Below are 20,493 nucleotides of genomic sequence, written 5' to 3'. Positions count from 1 at the left end.
GTAGAGTTGTGCTAGCGTTGATCTCGTGGTGCTATCATAGTCATCGTTGATGTGCGTTAGATTGTGCTAGCGTTGATCTCATGGTGTTATTATAGACGTTCTTAATGTGCGTTGGATATAGTGCATACTGCACGAATTATAATCATCAACGGTTGTATCACTGTCACGCATGATTGATGCTAGTATAAGTTACGTACAAAATTGAATATGATTTGTTTTTACTTGAACATAGTGATCATCAAGGCAGCCATGAGTATATAGTGTGTGCCCACCCAATGTTTCGTGCCACTTCACATATTGCCAATAGAGCTGAATCCTCACATTCTATCACACGAGTGATGTGTTATTGCATCTCAAATCAAAGAATAAAAGCATATCACAAGCGTTTCAAAAGATCTGGTATTAGTAGGTTTTGAATTTGATGCTCATGTTTTAACATCATCGTCACGACTCAATACGAAAGATCAAGAGAGGTATGAGGTATTTTTCAGGGTGTGCCCATTGATTTGTGGCCAAGCATGGACAACCTATAAAGGCTGATTAAGTGGCCTAATTGATGGGAATTTTAGTTATCCAACGGGCAAAAGGTGTGAACCAAGTTAGAAGCATTCCTTCCAGTAAAAGTTACCACCAAAAGCAGACTAAAAGCACTTGACTTTTTTGGAAGCTGCTTGCAATGCAAACTGGGAGTGCCACGTGCTTATCGTGTGCTGTTTTCTGCCCACAGACTCACCCTCTCTTCCCACAGACAATCAGAGATTCAGGGTCGAGACCACAGAGAATATCTTGACATTTCCTTTTCCTTTTTCTTTTACTTTCTGTCCGGGGGCTGGAATGGCAGTAAAAAACTTTCAGTAAAATATAACGTAAAATGGTAAAAAATTGATTCACTTTACATTCTCTCCTAATAGCTTTTTGGAACAGTTTTGAGTTAATGCAAAATACTACAAGTAGATAAAAATAAGGGGTTATTTTTCTGTTTCAGCACAAAATGCACATTAAGTAATTCGAAAACAGACACTGCCATGAGAAGGGCAGATCAGTCGACGGAAGACACTCGACCATGCCGGCTTTCCGAACAACGTTGCTCGAAGATCACGGTGAAAAACCAATAAACTTCCTATCCGATTTCTTTTCTTATTGTATGGTCCTGGAAGACGGCTCCAAGCAAGAAACGTTATACAGTTCATACTGCCTTCACTTGTCCAAATGCGTAAAAATTCCAGGAGCGTCTCTTTGTCATTTCATCCTCCAGTCGACTACAGTATATGCTAGTGACAAGCAACAGTCAAGCAATGTGGGAAGTATCTCTCGTTTTCACCAATCACCAACTTTGAATTGTGGACGGTTAAGCAAAATTTCATGATTTCTGCAGTCAGTCCTATTGTCCATGAGTTCAGATGTGGTCTTTGAGTTGAACTAACTTTACAGTGCTGTCTCCACCGCACGAAAGAAAACCATGTGAAACGACTTTTATATCTGTAACAGCAGCCTATGACATGGAATATGGTGTCACCTTAAGTAATTTATCTTACGAGGTAACAGAAATCACTTACTGTGTCTAACTACAATACATATACAGACATATGATGAACAAAGGACTTACCTGGACTACTCCGCCAAAGCCTCGAGTGCTTGGTTGCAAAAATGTGTGCCTTTCATGCAACTTCGGCCAGTGATGTACCAACTTAGCTTTCTTGGCATCCCAAAGCTTAACATCTCCATCTTTACTTCCCGTTAAGAACAAACTTGTGTTTGGGATTATGGATATCTTGGTCACACTCCCTTCACCCAGATTAATTCAGTAAAAAGCTAAATGATAAGTGATCCAACAAATAATTTTATTCACAGTTACTCTTGCATGAAAATTAATCAGGTTATACCTGAGTGAGCCTTCGGTATATACCAAAGCATCCCATTTTGATTTTGTTCCCCAAATTTGGTACCATTTTCAGAATGCGTATCATTATTCGGTGATGTCTTGATGACTTGTTCACCTTTATCCGAATGCCTATGCCTTTTACTCCTTCCAGTAGCAATGTAACGGAAATCATGAAGTCCGACATCACCACCTTTACCACCAGTCACAATAAGTGGGGAAACAGAGCCACTTCCTATGTCATTATCAAACACAGCAAGAGAGCGTGCACCACCTTCACACAGGAAAAAATAAAGGCATATACAAGATCAAGAAAAATTATTAACTTGACAAGAAAGTTAATAACAATGTCCAAAGTGTCACAGAGAGAGAGAGAGAGAGAGAGAGAGAGAGAGAGAGAGAGAGAGAGAGAGACCTTCATGACAAAGAATAGAAGCTCGTGAGGTTGTAGGTGGAGCCAATGTATCCCATATAACCACATTAACACCATTGGAGCTATATCCAGCCACAGCAATGATTGATCCACTTGAAGTGACATAAGCAACATCGCTGCAAATGAAATTACAGTTGAAACGATAAGAAATTATCAGACTAAAATTGAGTGTTAACCACAGGTCAACAAATAATCATGCACATACAGACAAACAATACTAGACAACCAAATGACACACATAAATTAAGCAAACATGCTGAAAAAGGTTACCAATAATAAATCAAGGTCAATAGATAAGCACTTCAATACAAATGGTCATTTGCTATGGATCAACATCCACCTAAACAGTTAAAGTTTAGGTTAACAACAAACTGTTGAACACAATGAAGTCCAGAACTATACGAGGGTATTACAATAATATCAGGTTTCTGCTATCACCATAGAGTGATTGCATTAAATCATAACGAGGGAAGTAGCCATCCCAAAATGAAAAACTCTTGAAGCAAAAGTTACTGTTACTTCATCTTAACACATACTGCAGCAATGCTCAAAAGAATTCCTGATGCTACACTTTTTTTCCAAAACGTAGTTAAGAGCTTAACAATTGGAATTGTGTGATGAATTTTAAAATTTATATAGCACTTACGATGCGTGGCTGTTAAAGCATAGAGATGACTCCGTAGGACCAATGTTACTCCTTCCTCCGACCTCCAGCTGCCACGTGCACACAGTTCCATCTAAGGCCGCAGTAGCAAACCTGTGTCCACAGTGGTCAAACTGCAAAGCAGATATTGATGCAAGAGCATAAGGCGGAGGGACATTTGCAGCAGGCAGCACTCCATAAGTTGCAGTAGTTTTGTCCTTACCAAACTGCATTTATAAAATTTACACATAATTATATGCCCTTAAAGGTGACATACAGAGATGGCAAAACATTTACAAGATTGCACTTTACAGCACTTATTATGATTGTATTTGAACATAGTTTCGGTGCATTCTTCATAGTGCATTGTAGGAAGAAATATTTTACAAAAAGTGTGCAGGATAGATTGGAGGTCAGGGTAGAATAACATACAAGTGTATCATGAAAATATAAGTTACCAGTTACCACAAAGGGGACAAAGATATAATGTTTCTGGGGTGATTATGAATGTCTAAAAAAAAAAAAGAAAATAAAAAAAAAATACTGCATGAATGCACCCTAGTAACAAATTATTGTAGTTAACTGTAATCCACAAAAAAACTTTGGATTTGACCACAAGACTCATCAAGCAAAATACTATATGATAATACAATTTAAAATATCCTCGTAAGAAGACTTTCCTTAAGATTCTATCCTGCTCTGTTGAGATCTATAAGAATCTTCACAAAAACCACTCAAGGAAACCCAATGCAGATATCAGATAACAGATTGCAAATAGTATCTACAGGATCTTGAAGCAAATCCAATAACTTCACTGTCAAAAGTTTCATACCTCCCATAAGTAGATGTGTGTATTGCTAGACCCAACCAAGAAGAAAGGTCTAGATGGGTGACTGGAAAAAGCCCTCGTATTTGCATTCTCCACAGTAGCTGGTGGGTCAACAAGCTCCTCAAAGTCCTCTTGAGTTTCCCAACCTAAACCAGATGCACCCATACCAGCATAACCTGGAACCCCAAATGCTCCACCACCTGTCAAATCTCTTCCTGGCCTTGCAAAAGAACCCACGCCAACAGTTGCTCCACCCAATCCAAGGTGTGCTCCTTTCTGGCTTCCAAGACCAACACCAGGAGAAACACATGTTGGAGCAGGGGTTGACTGAGAACCAGCCCACCCATTTGGTGGCCAATCAGCCAGTGACCAGATATAATCTGATTGATCTCTGAAAGGCATATCATTCTTCCAATTAAAAAATATAATCCCCTGAACCACAAGAAGTTGAAATTAATACTCTCTCAGATGCGCTCCCATACGGGGTGCAAAGTACAAACAATGACATTTGTCAAAATTGAAAAATCAGTTTAAATCATTCACAATATATGCATTTCTGGAAGAGCTGATCTTGCGATAAAGAAAGCAGGCAAACTGATTGTAGGAAAGATCACAACTAAATATAAATTTATTTAGAGTTTTAGTAAATTTTTCATTGTTTTCTTAAGCTGCAGTTTCAACTTCAATAAATTTATACAGTTTTAGTAAAACTTTCATTGTTTTCTTAAGCTGAAGTTTCAACTTCAATTTTACTTGTTTGGTTATGTAGGTATATAGAGAACTCCATAATCAAAGGAAAATGAAATTTAACAATTTTAAATACACAGGACACATTTCTGGGGAGTAAGTAGTATATATGCAATAATTTAAACATCATTGTGGACCTACTAGTTGGTTATATGGCATGTATTTCAGTACAATTTTTTTTTTTTTGGCTTTTTGATGACCAAAATACATGAGGTACTTATCACAGTTCTCAAGGAAAAAAATATAGGAGGTTATATCTAGTGCACGCCCAAGCTAATAGAATCAAACCTTTAAGAAGTGTTAAGACACAGAAGATGGTTAGTCGTATAAAAATAAATTTAAGGATTTCCTCACCAGATTTGGGTTCAAGTGAAGGAACATACCTTTCGGTTGCTTGCAAGTGCAGCTTGACTCTGGTCAATGGAGTTGAGACACAAAGCCTGATCCAGATAGAAGATAATCACTAAAAAAATATCATCAAAAGTGCCAAAAAATGTTCTCTTTCAGGATTTAAAACCCTAATTCAATACAAAGACCTTCATGCAGTGATCAATATAATATTTGTAAATTGCCAAAAGTTATAGAGGAAAGAAATGAAGAGATGTGTACCTCCAAAAGCTCCCCGTTTCTCTTATATATCTCCTTTGGGTTTAGAAAAGGTGTGACTTCCTTTGTAATGGTTGTGTCTTTCTGCCAGGCACCAAGGAAAGAATGCCCACCCCGAAATACACTTTTAGCAGGTGATCCAGCTTCACTATTGGGAGAACTACTATTGAGTGTAACTTCATGATGGTGAATTTCCTCAGTTTCATCTGCAGCTCCAATGCCCCTGTTTATGGTACCCCATCCATTAGAGGGTTTATGATCAAGAGAGTGAGACAAGTCTACTTTTTCCTGGGCAAAACTTTCGGATATTATTTTAGGGTCAGCACAGGCATCCCATAACATATCAGATTCAAGTCTTTCACCTATCGTGTCCAATTTGACATTATCCTGATTTAGATGCTCATTGAGAGCTCCGGGTTGAGACTTGTTAGATTCTTCTAACCAAACAAGAGTCGTTACGCGCAACCCATTATCCATTTTGTGCTGTAGAAGTGATGCTAGCTGTTTTACATGATAAGAGGCAACCTGTGAAAGTGTGGGCTTCAATAACTTTACTAAGCTCAATGAGACCAGCCCAATCAGTTCTTTCAGACTGCTGCTATCAGAATCTAAACTTGCAGAGCTAGGTGCCCATGAAAAATATTTTCGATGGGGTTCACCAGTAAAACAGCCATCATCAAGGTTATATGACAACATGTTTAAGTTATGTTGCATGAATCTGGATATGTGTTGCCATAAGCAAACACTTATGATTTGCCATCTTTCATCTTCTGGAACCAAATGCGTCATATTTCTCTCTTGAGAAACCTGAAGGCCCACATTATTCTGAACCGCCACCTCTGGAATCTGGGTGAGGAGTTTCTTCATATTCATCATATCAACTTCATAAGGTGTATGCCCATTAGTAAATGTGATCAGAAGGGGTTGCACCAATAGTAAGAGAACTTTTGAGTTTCTATGACGCCAAGCATATGCAAGATGTACATAATACTCGATCAAATCAATGATTGTAAGGGGTTCCATGATGAGATCTTCCGTGATGGAGCAAAATGTCGTTCCCAAAGCAGCCCTTAAACTCCTCAATAACAGTATAAGACCTTGAAAGTAATACTCCAAAGCATCTGACCCTGTAGATCTACTATCACCAGACACTTTGTCTTCAATATAAGGCGACTTCAGAACAGAGCATGTTATACCGCAGGCAACAATAACGCGTGAAAACAAAAGGGAAGTTTCTCTAGTGGCCTTCAAAAGCGGCTTATGCATAAGAGCATATGATAGGAATTTGTCAGCTGTTTGGATTTTATCTAGATCTTGATTTTGAGCAGTGTATCTATGTAATATATCATATCCAACAAACCACAGCCCATAATCGTACAGCGAGATTAAAATCTGCAGAATGAAAAGGAAAAAAATAAGGTCAATCTAGGACAACTAATCACTTTATGTCAGACAAACTAACAGATTTGATCACATCACAGGCTAAAAATGTACCATGCTAACAAGATGGAAGGGAACCACTGAAAACTTCTGCTCCAACTGATTTAGTGTTGTGCATAACTTCTGTTGGAAAGTTTCAAGGACTTTTACATATTCCTGATTTTTGCACTCCCTTACACATGTACCATCTTGAAAAGATCCAAAGACGATATCCACCCAGCTTGGATGCTCTCTTACCAACTTTGATAAGTATTGAAGTGTCAAATCTGATTTGGCTTGGAACTCCAGATGGAGAGCCACATTACTCGATAACCAATTGCTAGAATTTCTGGGAGAAGGATTTAGAATTGCACGCAGATTTTCAGAATGCCCAAGATCTGACGTACCCCTTTCATCTGTATCCCCAGGAATGTTTGGTGAAGACGAAAGGTACTCCAAAGCTTCAAGCTTACAATAAGTATGAGATTTATTAGTCGCATATCCTTACAAAACATAAGAATTGTCCAATCATACACCTATACAATAAAATCCAATTACACTTGACAAGCCATAAGACAATAGAAAGCAGTATGAACCTTAGAAGAGCAGTTGTAACAAGAAGTGCAAAACCATATGCACAACCAATTCGAATGCCTTTCAATATATGTAAAGTCGTATGGAGTTTTTATGTAAAATTGGCGGGAGGCTTTTCTGTTTTTGGATAAGTTCATCACAGAGATCTGGATGTACATGGTACACATAGTATGACACCTATCCGCCTACTACAGAAAAAATCATCAACATATTCCAGTACAAAGACAAGAAACCAGTTTGTATAGGCAAGTCCTACAGATTATAGCATCTCGGTGTATAAACTTGACGGTGAAACTATATAGTCAAAACTCAAGCAGTATTTTGATAGAAACAGGTTATGAGCTATAAATTATGGAATTCATGAACAGGTTAACATGAGACAATAATATGGCCAACATTTCAGAATGTCATTAATCTTTCATAAAAGGAAGAATCACCTAAAACACTACATTCGCATCCAGCATATATCATTCAAAACAACAGCATGGATGAAACAGTAAACTTACTGGAAGACCGCATCTGTTTAATGCAGTAGCTGTAGTCAATATTGCCCACCTTCCGAGTAATGCACTATTTTGCTCCCCAACAGCATTTTTCATGCAATTATTGGTTGCTAGCATTAGACAATACAGACCAACGTTTGGGTCCGAAAAAGGAGCACCGTTGGACAAAAGTGCATACTTTTCAGTTGCAGAATTTATTTGGAAACCAAGCATGCATGTAAAAGATTGAGAGTAATTTCCCAGCTCCCACTGCAAATCAAGAAGAGTCACCGTAAGGTATGACATCTAAAGAACTGCGCTGCAGCACATCACAGACAGTGGCAGAGTCCATTTTAACAAGAAATACTTGCGTTAAACTATATAAACACACCTCCAAAAGGCTTCCCAACCAACAGTCGCCCTTCTCAATTGCAGATGGTAGCATGAACTTCGTAATTAAGTGTCTCTCTAGTGGCCCACCACGTCCCTCAGCTAGTCGACAGATAACTAATGCAAGCTGTTCATCCCCAAGGTTCTTTGCACAAATATTGACTGCAGAAGAAGTATCACCTCCAAGCAGAAAGAAAGCAATTGCTAATTCCAGCTGATGTCTCCCCATTAAGACATATGCATTCTTCAAAGCCGCTGCCTTATTTTTCTCCTCCTGAAAGAATAAAACGTGGATGCAAAATTGAGATTGAATATTGTTAAGACAACCTAAGATTGAATATTGTTAAGACAATCTACCGGTCAAGTTCAACTGATAGTTAGTAGTAAAAAAAATGTGAGAGAGAGAGAGTCCATACTGGCACCAATAAATGAAGAGAAAAAAATATGGGACAAGGAGGACCTCAACTCAAGAAGAAACATTTCCTCCGACAGAACTCCTTCTCTATAATCTTGTAAACAAGTGATTATACATTACCCGCCTATAAATTTAAAAGTACCTGAAAATTGCGTGAAAGAAATCCAACAAGGGGCTTATCCTTCTCATCCCTGCTTATTTTGAAAAGGCCAGACAAAACTTGAATTCTATTCAGTGCAATGTACAGCAATGCACAGTCTTTAGGATCTTTCCTTTTCAGATACTGCAATCTTGCCAGTTTCTCCATCTATAGTGAAAGACAAAAACAGAGTCATGTCCTAACTGCATAAAATCATGAAGAGAATTTTAATCACTATATTCCTAGCACAATAAGGAAGCTGCATGAAGTCACTGAACATCTTAAACATGACCATAACTTGATAAACTAAAATTACCGCACAATAATAAAACTAAACAAATTAACTGCCTTTTGAAACTGTTTTCTTTTTATTTATATACTTAAGGTTCATTGCTTATGCGAGATCAATTTATTGCCTTGGTACACTTGGTCAACACAATGCATATTAATCTTTGCCAAAATGTATGGACATCACAGACAGGTTTAACTACTACATTTTTTTTTTAATCTTTTTTATTTTTCTAGATAACTGCTTGGGAAATTGGAAAGAAGAGAACCGGCTTTTCTGGTGATGTAAGAAGATTGAGAAGAGCCATTTCCCTAGTTTAGTGCATAAAAGTATACAAAGAATAATCTTAGAGTATTACCCTTGAACGCAACTGTGCTGTATTTGTAAACCAAAATCCTACACCCAAATTCCGCATTTCTTGCCAAGATGGATCATTAGGTAGAAACGACCCAAATAAATTCTCCTGGCAATCAGAGTGGTACGCCCATCCAATCAACTTGGAGTCAATTACCAACTCTTCCACAGATGCCGACCTACCAGACTTTCGGAAAAAATGTAGTTGCTGAAACCTCAATCCAACCCAAAACCTACAACGAATGGACAGTTCAGAATAAAATAGAAGAATTAGAAAAAGTGAAAACATTGTTTGAATCACTATCAAGAACTAAACAACTTCAAAAAAGTTATGAGCAAATAGTATAGTTTTATGCAACACTATTAGATAAAAATTATTCATCACTGCTCAACCTTTTATTCTTGGATATTTTACCCAGCTGAAACATAGATATTTTCACTATAAATTTCCCTAAATGTCAAAGATTAGTACCCCTAAAGTTGGAAAAGACAAGGCTCATAGAGACGCCCAAAAGCGAACCCTCTCCAACGAAAAAATGTCTCCTCGCTCCTCCCATTGTCAAATATAATTTTATTCCTCTCCCTTTAAATCACCCAGAAAATAGCCATCACCACACACTTCCAATAAGAGTATATATGGTTAGGCAAAGAAGAGGCTTTGTGGACTCTGTGTGTTGGCTGTGTTTTGAATGGTGCGTATGGAACAAAATATAAGAGTCTTCAAAAATTATAGAGGGGAGGGTGCAGATGGTTTGTGGGATGGTTGTCGGTTTGGGTTTCTATTGGGTTTCAGACCTACCCTTTTATAGTTATGCAAATTGGAGGGCTGTTGTTACCTAAAATCCAGTTTTTCATGTTTTATGTTAGCTAGAAATTAGTGTTCACTGTGAATGTACCTCTAATCAAATTCAAGAATTGTAACTCAAATAAAAGAATACAAAATGGGGTACAGAAGTCAGAAATACCTCCGTCCAGGTTCGTCAAGACTTTCATATGCAGAACTAGAGTTTGAACTACACAATTCAGTAAGTAGATCTATAATGGAAAGAATTTGAATCTTCTCTATGTCACTTATAGCTGCTGACTTGTACAACTTCTCAAAAGGCTCAATAAAGTCATTGAGTTCAGATTTTGTTGAGGAAGAATTGATCATATTACTGGAACCATAAGAGTCCAAACCGTATGTAGATTGGCCAAAGCCTATTTGAAACGGAGAAGATGACGTAAATACAGATGCATCACCACTCCACTTAAATCCTTTGTCATTTGATTTTATTGAGATATGAGCATCAAAGAAATTTGACAAAGGAATCTGCGGAATGCAATGGCTAGACTTTGCAGGGCTACACTTCCTCTCGGGAGAAGAATTAGAAGAGAGAAACTCATTAAGATGCCTCAGAGCAATGTAAGCACGCTTCCAATTTCCTAAACACATTACAGATTCCTTGTTTATTAAACTAATTAAATATTACAAAAAATACTTACTTGGAAAACAAGGAATTCAAAAAGGATTCTTTAGAAGTAAAAGACAATTTGGAAACTTCAAATTGGGACTAAAAGAGACATGCAGAGAGTGGTAGGGAGGGAGAGGGTGTGAGAGTGAACGGGGGAGGGGGATGAATAGAAGATTTTAACCAGTACCACACAACTCACTTGAACTTCTGTGATATTAATACCTGAATAGATATTCATAAATAGAGCCTCTGGGTGATAAACTGGCAGAGATCCACTTAACTGCTCAACCACGTCATGCATGGTCCATATACCTACTTTAGTAGCCCCACTACACTTCAGTTGAGCCCTTGCTACAAACAAGCTGCTAGAAAGATAATCCTTTTTCAAATCAATCTCCAATGGAATACGAGACTTGCAATCTCCTCTGTTGTCATCAAGTAATATTTTACTAAATTGACCAAGTGCACAATCAATGAAAATTCCAGAACTAATGTCCTCTTCCATTCCACCCACAGAATCCAAGCAATTTTCCATGATGTAACTTGGATCGACATTAACAAGATGTTTCTTATCTGCAAGGAATAACCACTGACTATTTACACAAAAGTAGCTACCATGAACAAACACAGCTGACAATCTGGGGCCCCAAAAGAAATCATTAATGGGAGGGAAGGTATGAGTCGACGCAATGCAGACCCATATATCCGTTTTCAATGATTTTTCAGAGTTTAATAAAGTCTGGCCACCGTAACGCTGCTGGGAATATACTTGCAACTGATTTTTTGTGCAAACTCCAAGTAATAACTGACCATTTCCAAATGATAGCCAATTTACAGCAACAAGATCTTGACCAAAGGATATTGTACCTTCTAGCATAAAAGACCCTGCACCTGCTAGGAGTACAGAGTCCCATATATGAAGAGTGCTAACAGTATTTGAAGAAAGCTCCTTCCAAAGGGTTGCTATCTTACCACCACAGTCAGACAAGCATACATGGCTAATAGGTCCTTGATGTGCCTGAAACTTACCCACAAGTTCCCATGGAATGTGAGGTGTTGATGGCTTATCCATGTCACTCCTCCACAATTTCAAGCTACCATTGGAGCAACCTGTAGCCATAATATACGGAGGACAGCATCGATCAATAATAGAAGCCAAATTCTTTTCCATAGATATCTTTCTTCCCGGGTAGACCACAGCAAAACTTGTAACCTCATCATGCATGTGAGGATCTGGGATCTGTGATGAGCAAGGTTTTACATTAAGACAATATCTTTTATCGGCAAAAGTAGTTTCAAATCCCCACATACTGCCTTCAGACGCATTTCCTGCATCAAAATTGCACTCACAGTAGCTTCTTGACAAATCAAAAGAATGCAAGGTTATTTCCCAAGAAAGAGCCTGAAACCCATTCATCCATACACCCAAAAGCAAAAATTTATTAGATTTTAGGGTTTTAGGACAAGTTGAAGGCAAAGGAATTGAAAAGATACTAGCAGGACCATCCACAAAAGGACCATGACCTGTAAAAGGTATTGTACATAAGTAGTGACATTCTATACTTTCTTCCTCATTGTGATGAACTTTTACAACAAAGCAATCAATCCCTCCAGCATGTCCCATAAGAAGAATAACTGCTTCATTTCCGATTGATGGTGCCCACCTCAAGCTTGTATATTTGGAGCATGAACCTTGAGTCGTAAGCTTCCCACAAAGCTCCCATGTTGGAATTAATGTTGGGCGGTCCAAGATGCAGTTGGAAATGGTAGAAAAGAACCAAAAAAGAAGTAATCCACAAGAATCTAAAGAGACAGCCAATTCAACTTCACAGCTATAAGGATGCACATCTACTTGTAAGATTCTTCCAGCATGACCATCCAAATTCAGGAGTCCACCAGCTGAACATGATAAGATGTTCTCCACACCAGATTTATTAACGGGTGCATCCTCTATATTATTTGACGTCTGAGTATGTATTTGTGACCAAACCAAGGAATTACAAGGTAATAAATGAACCGAAGAGCATAATGTTGGTGGACCAGACAAGCAGTTCCTTGAGATAACAACTTTATTAAGAGGTATTCCATCTTTACAATTAGAAAGTCCAGTCCAATTAGAATGTCCCACTTTTAGACCTTGCAGTTTCTGTGTCTTCCATAAAGTAACCCGCGGAAATCTTACTGGTGACACATCGTCGAGACAGTGTATAGCCCACAAATTTACCAACATTCCGGGGCCAAACCCAATTATCCACTCGCAGTTACCAGCCTGGTCCTGCAGATAACCTTTTGTGGAGAAAATTTGTTTAGCTCCTTCACTAGTTTTACATACACCCCCAATTTCTGTAGCCCACATCACATATATATCAGTGCCCAGAAGTCCATTCAAAGCCTGGTTTATCTCTATAACAGCGGCTACAGAAAATGACCATCTCATTGTTTTGGGGTCATTCATGTCCTTACCAAATTTTCTTCCCCTTCCTTCATCAACCTCGCACCATAACCTAACAGTTCCATCAGTGCTACAAGTGAGCAACAATTGCCTTGGTGGATGTTTTGCATCTCTGTTTAAATGCCTTCCGGTAGATGGTCTCCATTGAATCATTGAGACAGCATGAGGATGATGTAGCTCGGATTTCAAAAATCCAGATTTTCCATCACTTTGACATACTAACACACATTTGCTAGCCTTATTAGTTGACAATCCTTCAGTCTGCCATTTACTCTGATAAGCTGCAGTTGCAAATGGTCCATCGAGAGACCAAGTTGTGGTGACCATACTTTGTGGCAGCTCTGCTTTAAACTTCCAAGCAGTTTCCCAAAACCTGCCATTTCTTTTCCACAAAACCACCTCAACTCCACCGGAAATAATTCCATCCCCTGAGCCCGTCCATCTGATTGCCTTAACCTTCGTCGACTGTACAAGTACTGCATTCTGGCTCCAACAAAAAGAACCTGAATATGAGTAAAAAGATTTGAAATTTAATACATACAAACCAAATTAATAACAAAAGAATACAGAATTATTGCCTATAATAAATTACTAAACTTTTAGGAACTAAAAGCCAACATTAATCATATTGCCATTTTGGACCACATGAATGCAGAAAATCACAAGAATGTCAATGTATTTGTAATCAAATATCACTTCCTTTCCTGATTTGCTTTCTCAGAAACCAAACAGAAAACAACTACGTTTGACATCTAACTGCTTCTCTGTACTCTATGCCCAAAGTTCAGTCGCCAATTCAAAATATCAACATTTCACCTCATTTTCTATCTTAAATTTCAGCAACCAAACAGGAAATATGAAACCTTTTTGCTGCAAGCAGTTTACACACCTGCTACTAGACATTCATTCAAGTCCTGCTGTCAATTCAAAACCTTAACATTCACTTTTCATTTTCTCTCTCAATTTTCTCAGTAACCAAACACTAAAACAACCTCCAACAATCACGCACCTTTGGACGTCGCCGAGTCATGCGAGAACACCCAAACGCAATTCTCAGCTGCGGCAGCGAGCTCGCCAATCGAGGGCGTGGCAGGGGACCAAGAGACAGCTTCGACGGCCGATGAGGGGTCGCCGGAGAGCTCGAATACCTGCCGGAAAATGGGTCCGATGAGTGTTTCTGTATCGGAGAGTGGGGAGGGGAAGTGGGAGATCACTAGTAGTGATGAGGCTCCGTAGGCGACCCATGAAAATTCCAGAAAGTCGGGGAGCCAGTCGATGGTGGATCCCGGTGGGTCGGATCGGGTCGGGGCAGGAGGTGTCGGGTCGGATCTGAGGATTTGGAGAGGGAGGTGGTGGGTGGGGCCCGCGGCGGAGATAGAGGTTTGGGAAGCGGAGGGTGCGTCTGCGTCCGGCATTGGGTTTGGTGAGACGGTGAGCGCGTGAAAATAGAAAGAAGAGGGAAGGAGGAAGAGGGCAGACGTTGATTGTGGCGCGAAGGAGACGACGTCGTGTAGGCGAAACGACCCTAAAAAATATTTGCATCAGACCAAAGGCAAAATCACTGAAATGGCCTCCATCTCCATGTGTAATTCGAATCAAACTCAAGGTTGTAAAGTGATATTTTCTTTTTACAATATTAAAAAAAAATGTACCAAATTCGAATATTTACTTGAAATTAAAATTGAAAAGAAAAATCAATTTGCCCTAATTACTACTGTATGTATGTGGTAAGCATGTCATGCTACTTGCTACATTCAAATGAGTTTGAGGTTGAATAGTATCATTTTATATTGATTTTTTTTTTCTTCTCAAGATTCGATTCAATGAATTTATTTGGATATTGATTAATTGACCAAAAATAAGTATATGGATCAAGATTTTCAATCCGATAAGGTAATATTTTCGAACTTCAAGCACTGGTCAGCTCCCGTTAAGCCTAAACTTTACAACTTTATATGATTCTTTATTTTTGTGTACACTATGAATTTGAAATATAGGTAAGTTTAGCAACTATAAGACTCAATCTCCATGTGTTTTTGGTGGCTTGTATGACTTCCATTTGAGGGTTTTGGACTGCAGTTTAGACTGCTATTGTCCATTAGTTTGGTTGGTAGTCTCCTAGAAGCAAAATTCACATCGTCAAGAGCCTCTTGCATACAACCGAGATATATCTATGTTCCTATAACACTCATCACGTGGGTTATATCCCGGGTGACAGCCGAGTCTTTCTCGGGTCTTGATTCTTGAGCAGTGGTAACTTACACAGTGACCAACACAACCTTGATAGTAAGCAAGGAACCAGATAGGAAAAAAAAAACAGTTCAACAAAGGTCCAAACACGAATTAAATTTCACAAGAGAAGCATCCAGGAATAAAGTGAACGAGAGTAAAAGAAATACAGGAAGTGAAACCAAGTGGAAGTTAAATAGCTTAAACATGATATGTACAAAATTTGCAGCAAGGGAAAGAAGAGCCGGGGAGAGAGGCGTTCTCTGTCAAGTTTTGTATCCAAATCCAGACCGCCTCTTGGATCCTTCCTTCTTCGTCTTTTGGGAGTTGGGATCGAGGAGATTTTCAAGCGATTTTCCTTTTCTGTTCCTTGCCCTTCCTGCTTCTTTCAAAAGATCAGCTAGCCTTTTCTTCTCGTCGTCAAAATCTGGATTTGCCGTCCCAAGCTGCTCTTCCCTCACCTTTAAGACGTGCTCCAACATCTCAATTGCAGCTTCTACTCTGTAATAAATAACAGAATTTCATGTTCAAAGGACGAACTGAACTTGCTACAGAACTCAAACATCATGGTAAAATCCCTATACAAGTTTTACGACTGGATAATCAAAAAAACCTAATACGACGCTCGGCATTTCAGCAATTCTGCAAACACGCAAAATTTTCTATGATCTCAAAGTATAAATTGTAATTGATTTCAAAATGGACAAGCATCTCTACTTTCTGATACAAGCCTTCAACCTTTTACTTTACATCAGCCGCCTGACAATTACCCACGGAAGATCAAAAGAATAGAGGAACGATCATCATGAGTACCAGGGAGTAGCAACTGATTACGACTTCAAGCAAATGTGAGGACTCCTTACTAAAGTGACTTTTGACAGACCTCCCATATTAGATCGCATCAACTCTACAAGCTAAATTGTTCACTATCTATACTTCCACTATATCTTAGACATACAAGCTCACTGCAAGCAAAAGTATTTTTTGATAAACAATAATTCAACATAAAACAAAACAAAACAAAAGTGATCATAAGTATAAACAATGGGGCGTAGACGTCTGTCGCCTAAGTGCTTCTGTGTAGATTCTAATAGCAGCGAAAACAAACTATTTACAGAATTTTAGAAATCCTTGTAGCTTATGTGTCAAAGATGAGTTACCTTCCCATGGCATCATATGTTGCTGCAAGATTAGTATACACTCCAAGAGTATCGGCGTGACAAAGGCCACACTCCTGCTCAAGTATCTCCTTTGCTTCTTCAAAAAGTTGAGCAGCCTCGTCCAATTTGTACAACTGCGCACCAGCCAATCCCATCTGGTTCAACACAACACCAAAATAGGCAGATTTCCTCTCCCCGCCGGCCCTAAGCTTTGATATAGCACTCTCAAAAGACATCCAAGCGTCCCTGTACCTCCCGACCATGTAGAACATAACGCCCATCTGTGCTTCTATTCCTGCGATAGAGCTCCTCTGTGCAGGTGTATCATCTAATAACTTCATCGCCTTCTGCAAGAGATTCAGTGCCTCCTCAGGCTCATTGACAGCTTCATAGATGGCTGCGATTTCAGTCAACCCGCTAGCAAGCTCCTCGGGTACGATTCCAGGTAAAGGTTTTGCATATATCCTCAAAGCATTCTCACAGTAGGATTTGGACTCTCTTAACTTACCCGTCTTGTAATACAGGTCAGCAAGGCGAATAAAGACGGATGCTACTGAAGGGCGATTTTCGCCCCTCATGGATTTCATGACAGTAAGTGCTTTCTGGTAGGAGAAAACAGCCTCATCAAAGCGGCAAAGAGATAAGTAAATATCGCCAATGCCCATGTCAATAGCGGCAACCTCATTGTCCTGTCCATTGGCAATCATTATCATGCTTGCAAGGACAAGGTGCTCAAGTGCAGATTCGTAATCTCCCTTTGCCTCATAAATGAGAGCCATGAGACGCCGGTCAGCAGCCTCTTCAACAGACGCTGGCGAGTTGTGCTTTCTGCGGATTTCAAGCGTATTCCTACAGTATTTCTCCGCCTCATCGAATTGCATTACTTGGACATGGGCTTCTGCTAGGTACCTGCCATTTCCAATGTCTTATGTCTGTGTTTCCAGCACATTTTTACGGTGCTTAAATTTTAATTATTATTTTTTTGTTTTCTAAGGATAATAAGAAAACATAGTACGGGTAATTGTGAAGAAATTACATTGCATAAGCAAGTTCTAAGTGGATAAGCCTATCAATACAAGTAACACAGTCAAATTTCTGCACACATCGATAAGTTGTTAACGCAAAGTAAGTGTTTGATAACCATTGATTCATGCGACATCCTACAATATTAATCAATTGTTAACAATAGCCGCGGGCGAGTGGACATCTCCAAACGTTGATGCGTGTATCAACGGTTGAGAGTTGTTCACACATGGCTACATGTATCAACTGCTGTGAGTCGCCCACTAGCGCGAGCAGACTAACCAAAGCAGTCATATAGCCCCACAACTAATCCTTAAGATAATGGTAATTTCACTACCAGATAAACCATGGCGCAATGTAGCAATTTTACAGCATCACTAGCTAAAATGAGCCTGTAGAGCTGAACAAGCAGATAAAGAGATGAGCTTTACTTCACCTGCAAGTCTCCGCAACCCTCGGATCCGACTCACCCAGAGTCTCCTTTTGGATCTTCAAACCCGATCCGTAACATAAAATAGACTGCTCAAGCTGTCCCAGCATCGAATACGTGTCACCCAGCTGCATGTACCCCGAGAACTTTGCCAGAGCATGATCCGACCCATTTTCCAGATCCGACACCTCAATGGACCTCTCCAAGACCCGAACCGCCTCCTCAAACCGGCCCAAATTACAGCATATCGCCGCCACTACGTGCAAGCTCATAGCCAGGTCAAGACCAGGACCCGAGCAGCGCTCGAATGACTTGGATGCCCGAATGGCGTAGTCCAAGGCCTTATTCGGGTTCTCACCCGACCCAATAGTGTCCCGGGCGAGCTTCAGCAAAAAGGGACCCAGATCCGGGTTGTCGAGCGAGGTCTCGTCGATGGGTAGCTTCTCTGAGGCTGGTTTTTTGGCGGGTCTGGCCCGAGTGGTCGAAGGCGATGGGGTTTTGGAGCCATTGGAGTGCTCTGTTTTGCGGGCCTGGTCGGGTACGAAAATTGGCGGCGAAGGTGCTCCAAGAGGCGAGTTTTTGGGTGAGACTAAGCCTGGCATGGCTGAAAAGCTGAGGTACCCAGAATCAAATTCGATAAATTCAAGCTAGAAATTGATATATTTCAAATACCCACAACTGAATTTAGCCAAATTTTACCAAATGTGGTGAGAAATAGCTGCGGAAATGAAGAATTTGAATTGGGTTTCCTTTTCTGTATTACAAGAAGTAGGGTACTGATAAGGGGCTGGTAAAAACTTGAATTTGGTTCAGTGTGGAGAGGAGAGAGAGAGAGAGAGAGAGATTAGGTGGGTAAAAAGAGAGAGAGAGAGTTAATGGGGGTGGGGATGGAGGGTTGCTTGGAAGAGACGCCCAATGATGGAGGAATTGGGGTTGGAGTGCTTTAATTTGATGATCAGCTTTAAAACGAAAAAGGGGACCAACAGAGATACGAAATCCATTACAGTAATTTTTTTTTTTTTTTTTTTTCACTTCCTTCTGCGCTGTCTTTCTATGCTTTGCTTCGTCTGTAATGTTCCTCTGCTCTGCTGACTGGAAGAGAACGAGAGAGGAGAGAGAGAGAGTCAGAGAAGGCTGGAGCTGGCTGGTTTCTGCTGTTTTGTAAGTATCGGCCCACAACGTGGCCCGGAGTATCTGTTCTGCAATTATTGAATTATTTTCAGGTCCGGTTATAATGTTACGTCTTATTCAGACCTTGTTTGACATTGTTTTTACTTATATACAAAACTGTTCAAATTTTAAAGTTAAAAAGTTAAAAAGTTAAAAAGTAAAAAAGTTTGATAAAAGTAGGATTTGGATCCTCTCCTAAGCTTAGGAGGCTAAGTCTTCTGAGCAAATCACATGGGTTGGTGAATTTTGATTCAACGGCTACAATTATTATAATTTTTAGAGAGGTCTCCTATTTGTAGCCGTTGGATTAAAATCCAACTGTCCGTGTGATTTGCTTAGGAGACTCAACCTCTTAAGCTCAGGAGAGGATACAAATCTATAAAAGTAAAATACTTTACTTATTTTTAAGGAAACTTTAACGAAAAACTTCCGGTACTGTTTACTTTAACAAAAAAAAAAACCAAATTTTTACTTTAAATAGTCAATCATGGTACTTTCACTTACAACACCTTTTTTTCCTTATTGTTAAAACTCAAAGTTTCAAGCATTTTTCATTAGTTTTCCTTATTTTTAAAGCAATATCTTCCAAACGACAACTTTTATAAGTTGTTTTTATAAAGCAAAAAAAAGTTGGACGTTTAATGAATATTTTTAATTGTTATATACCCTCAAAAATTTATATTATTTATCCCTCTATTCACATCCTCTCCATTAGAGAACAAACGACCGCCACCACCTACCGCTACAACTATTAACCTTAAATCATTACCGCCATTACCACTATCCTCATTATCACCACTGTCATCCCGCTATAATCGTCACAATTGCTATCACTGCCATCGCACCACTGCCACCACAATCGCCGTCACTAGCACCACCATGGCCATTACCACCACCATCATTGGCATTGTCACACCCATAATCTACAGCCACCACCACTACCACAACCATCGTTATCGCCTCTATCATTGACTTTAACACCATTGCTACCTTTACAACCTAAATACCATACCCTGTTATTGGTGTGAACATTGTACCCCCACCATTGCAGTAGCCATAGCCCAACATTGGCCTCGCCACCGTTGTTGCCACTACCCATCATTATTATGTCCGTTTTTGTAATTATATTACTTTTACATTAAAGTTTATTAAACGCTTTTGCATTGTTTTTTATACTCACAACATTTTTTTTTTAAATACAGTTCACTAATTCCTTTATTTTATAACTGATTATTCTAAAAGCACAATATAAACAGTTTTTTTTTTTTTTTTAAGTACAGGTTTCCCAAAATGGCCTTCAATGGTACACATTTTATGTGAGATCCAACCATTACAAAGATCAAGTAGATTCCTATA

The 20,493-nt window shown here is 39.3% G+C and overlaps 2 protein-coding genes across 4 annotated transcripts; both read right to left on the bottom strand.

The window, feature by feature from the left end:
• Nucleotides 1-835: 835 nt before the first annotated feature.
• Nucleotides 836-14,627, bottom strand: LOC137719993 (transducin family protein / WD-40 repeat family protein). Of its 3 annotated transcripts, none has more exons than XR_015964034.1 (16): nucleotides 14,135-14,586; nucleotides 10,896-13,628; nucleotides 10,185-10,644; nucleotides 9,224-9,452; nucleotides 8,580-8,744; nucleotides 8,024-8,296; nucleotides 7,657-7,902; nucleotides 6,632-7,024; nucleotides 5,141-6,529; nucleotides 4,915-4,971; nucleotides 3,788-4,175; nucleotides 2,959-3,182; nucleotides 2,295-2,428; nucleotides 1,884-2,153; nucleotides 1,607-1,785; nucleotides 836-1,492 (listed from the first exon to the last, which is right to left on the bottom strand). XR_015964034.1 is itself a non-coding variant. In XM_068458983.2 (16 exons), exons 1-16 carry the CDS (start codon nucleotides 14,153-14,155, stop codon nucleotides 1,397-1,399), a joined length of 7,278 nt encoding a protein of 2,425 aa, XP_068315084.2. In that variant the 5' UTR covers nucleotides 14,156-14,627; the 3' UTR covers nucleotides 836-1,396. The 3 variants fall into 3 exon arrangements, 2 of the variants coding, with proteins under 2 accessions (XP_068315084.2, XP_068315082.2); XM_068458983.2 differs by having other exon boundaries at nucleotides 3,788-4,216; nucleotides 10,896-13,608; nucleotides 14,135-14,627; XM_068458981.2 differs by having other exon boundaries at nucleotides 3,788-4,216.
• An 825-nt stretch (nucleotides 14,628-15,452) lies between these two features.
• Nucleotides 15,453-19,172, bottom strand: LOC137720175 (protein KINESIN LIGHT CHAIN-RELATED 1). Its single transcript, XM_068459191.2, has 3 exons — nucleotides 17,974-19,172; nucleotides 16,515-17,423; nucleotides 15,453-15,855 (listed from the first exon to the last, which is right to left on the bottom strand). The coding sequence occupies exons 1-3, from the start codon at nucleotides 18,567-18,569 to the stop codon at nucleotides 15,621-15,623; spliced, it is 1,740 nt and encodes a 579-aa protein (XP_068315292.2). The 5' UTR covers nucleotides 18,570-19,172; the 3' UTR covers nucleotides 15,453-15,620.
• Nucleotides 19,173-20,493: the final 1,321 nt, after the last annotated feature.

Source organism: Pyrus communis, chromosome 1, assembly GCF_041283825.1.
Source record: "Pyrus communis isolate YQ-2024b chromosome 1, ASM4128382v1, whole genome shotgun sequence".
NCBI lineage: Eukaryota > Viridiplantae > Streptophyta > Magnoliopsida > Rosales > Rosaceae > Pyrus > Pyrus communis.
The sequence above is the reverse complement of the archived record's forward strand: the minus strand, read 5'-3'. Positions and strand labels throughout refer to the sequence as shown.

Excerpts from the sequence above, each read along its gene's own strand:
- LOC137719993 (XM_068458981.2), bottom strand. The coding sequence starts at position 14,540 with ATGCCGGACGCAGACGCACCCTCCGCTTCCCAAACCTCTATCTCCGCC. Across the intron at positions 13,629-14,134 it reads TGACTCGGCGACGTCCAAAG|GTTCTTTTTGTTGGAGCCAG; the intron begins GTGCGTGATTGT and ends ACTCATATTCAG. Across the intron at positions 4,972-5,140 it reads GAAACGGGGAGCTTTTGGAG|GCTTTGTGTCTCAACTCCAT; the intron begins GTACACATCTCT and ends TATCTGGATCAG.
- LOC137720175 (XM_068459191.2), bottom strand. The coding sequence starts at position 18,569 with ATGCCAGGCTTAGTCTCACCCAAAAACTCGCCTCTTGGAGCACCTTCG. Across the intron at positions 17,424-17,973 it reads AGGGTTGCGGAGACTTGCAG|GTACCTAGCAGAAGCCCATG; the intron begins GTGAAGTAAAGC and ends TGGAAATGGCAG. Across the intron at positions 15,856-16,514 it reads ACATATGATGCCATGGGAAG|AGTAGAAGCTGCAATTGAGA; the intron begins GTAACTCATCTT and ends TATTTATTACAG.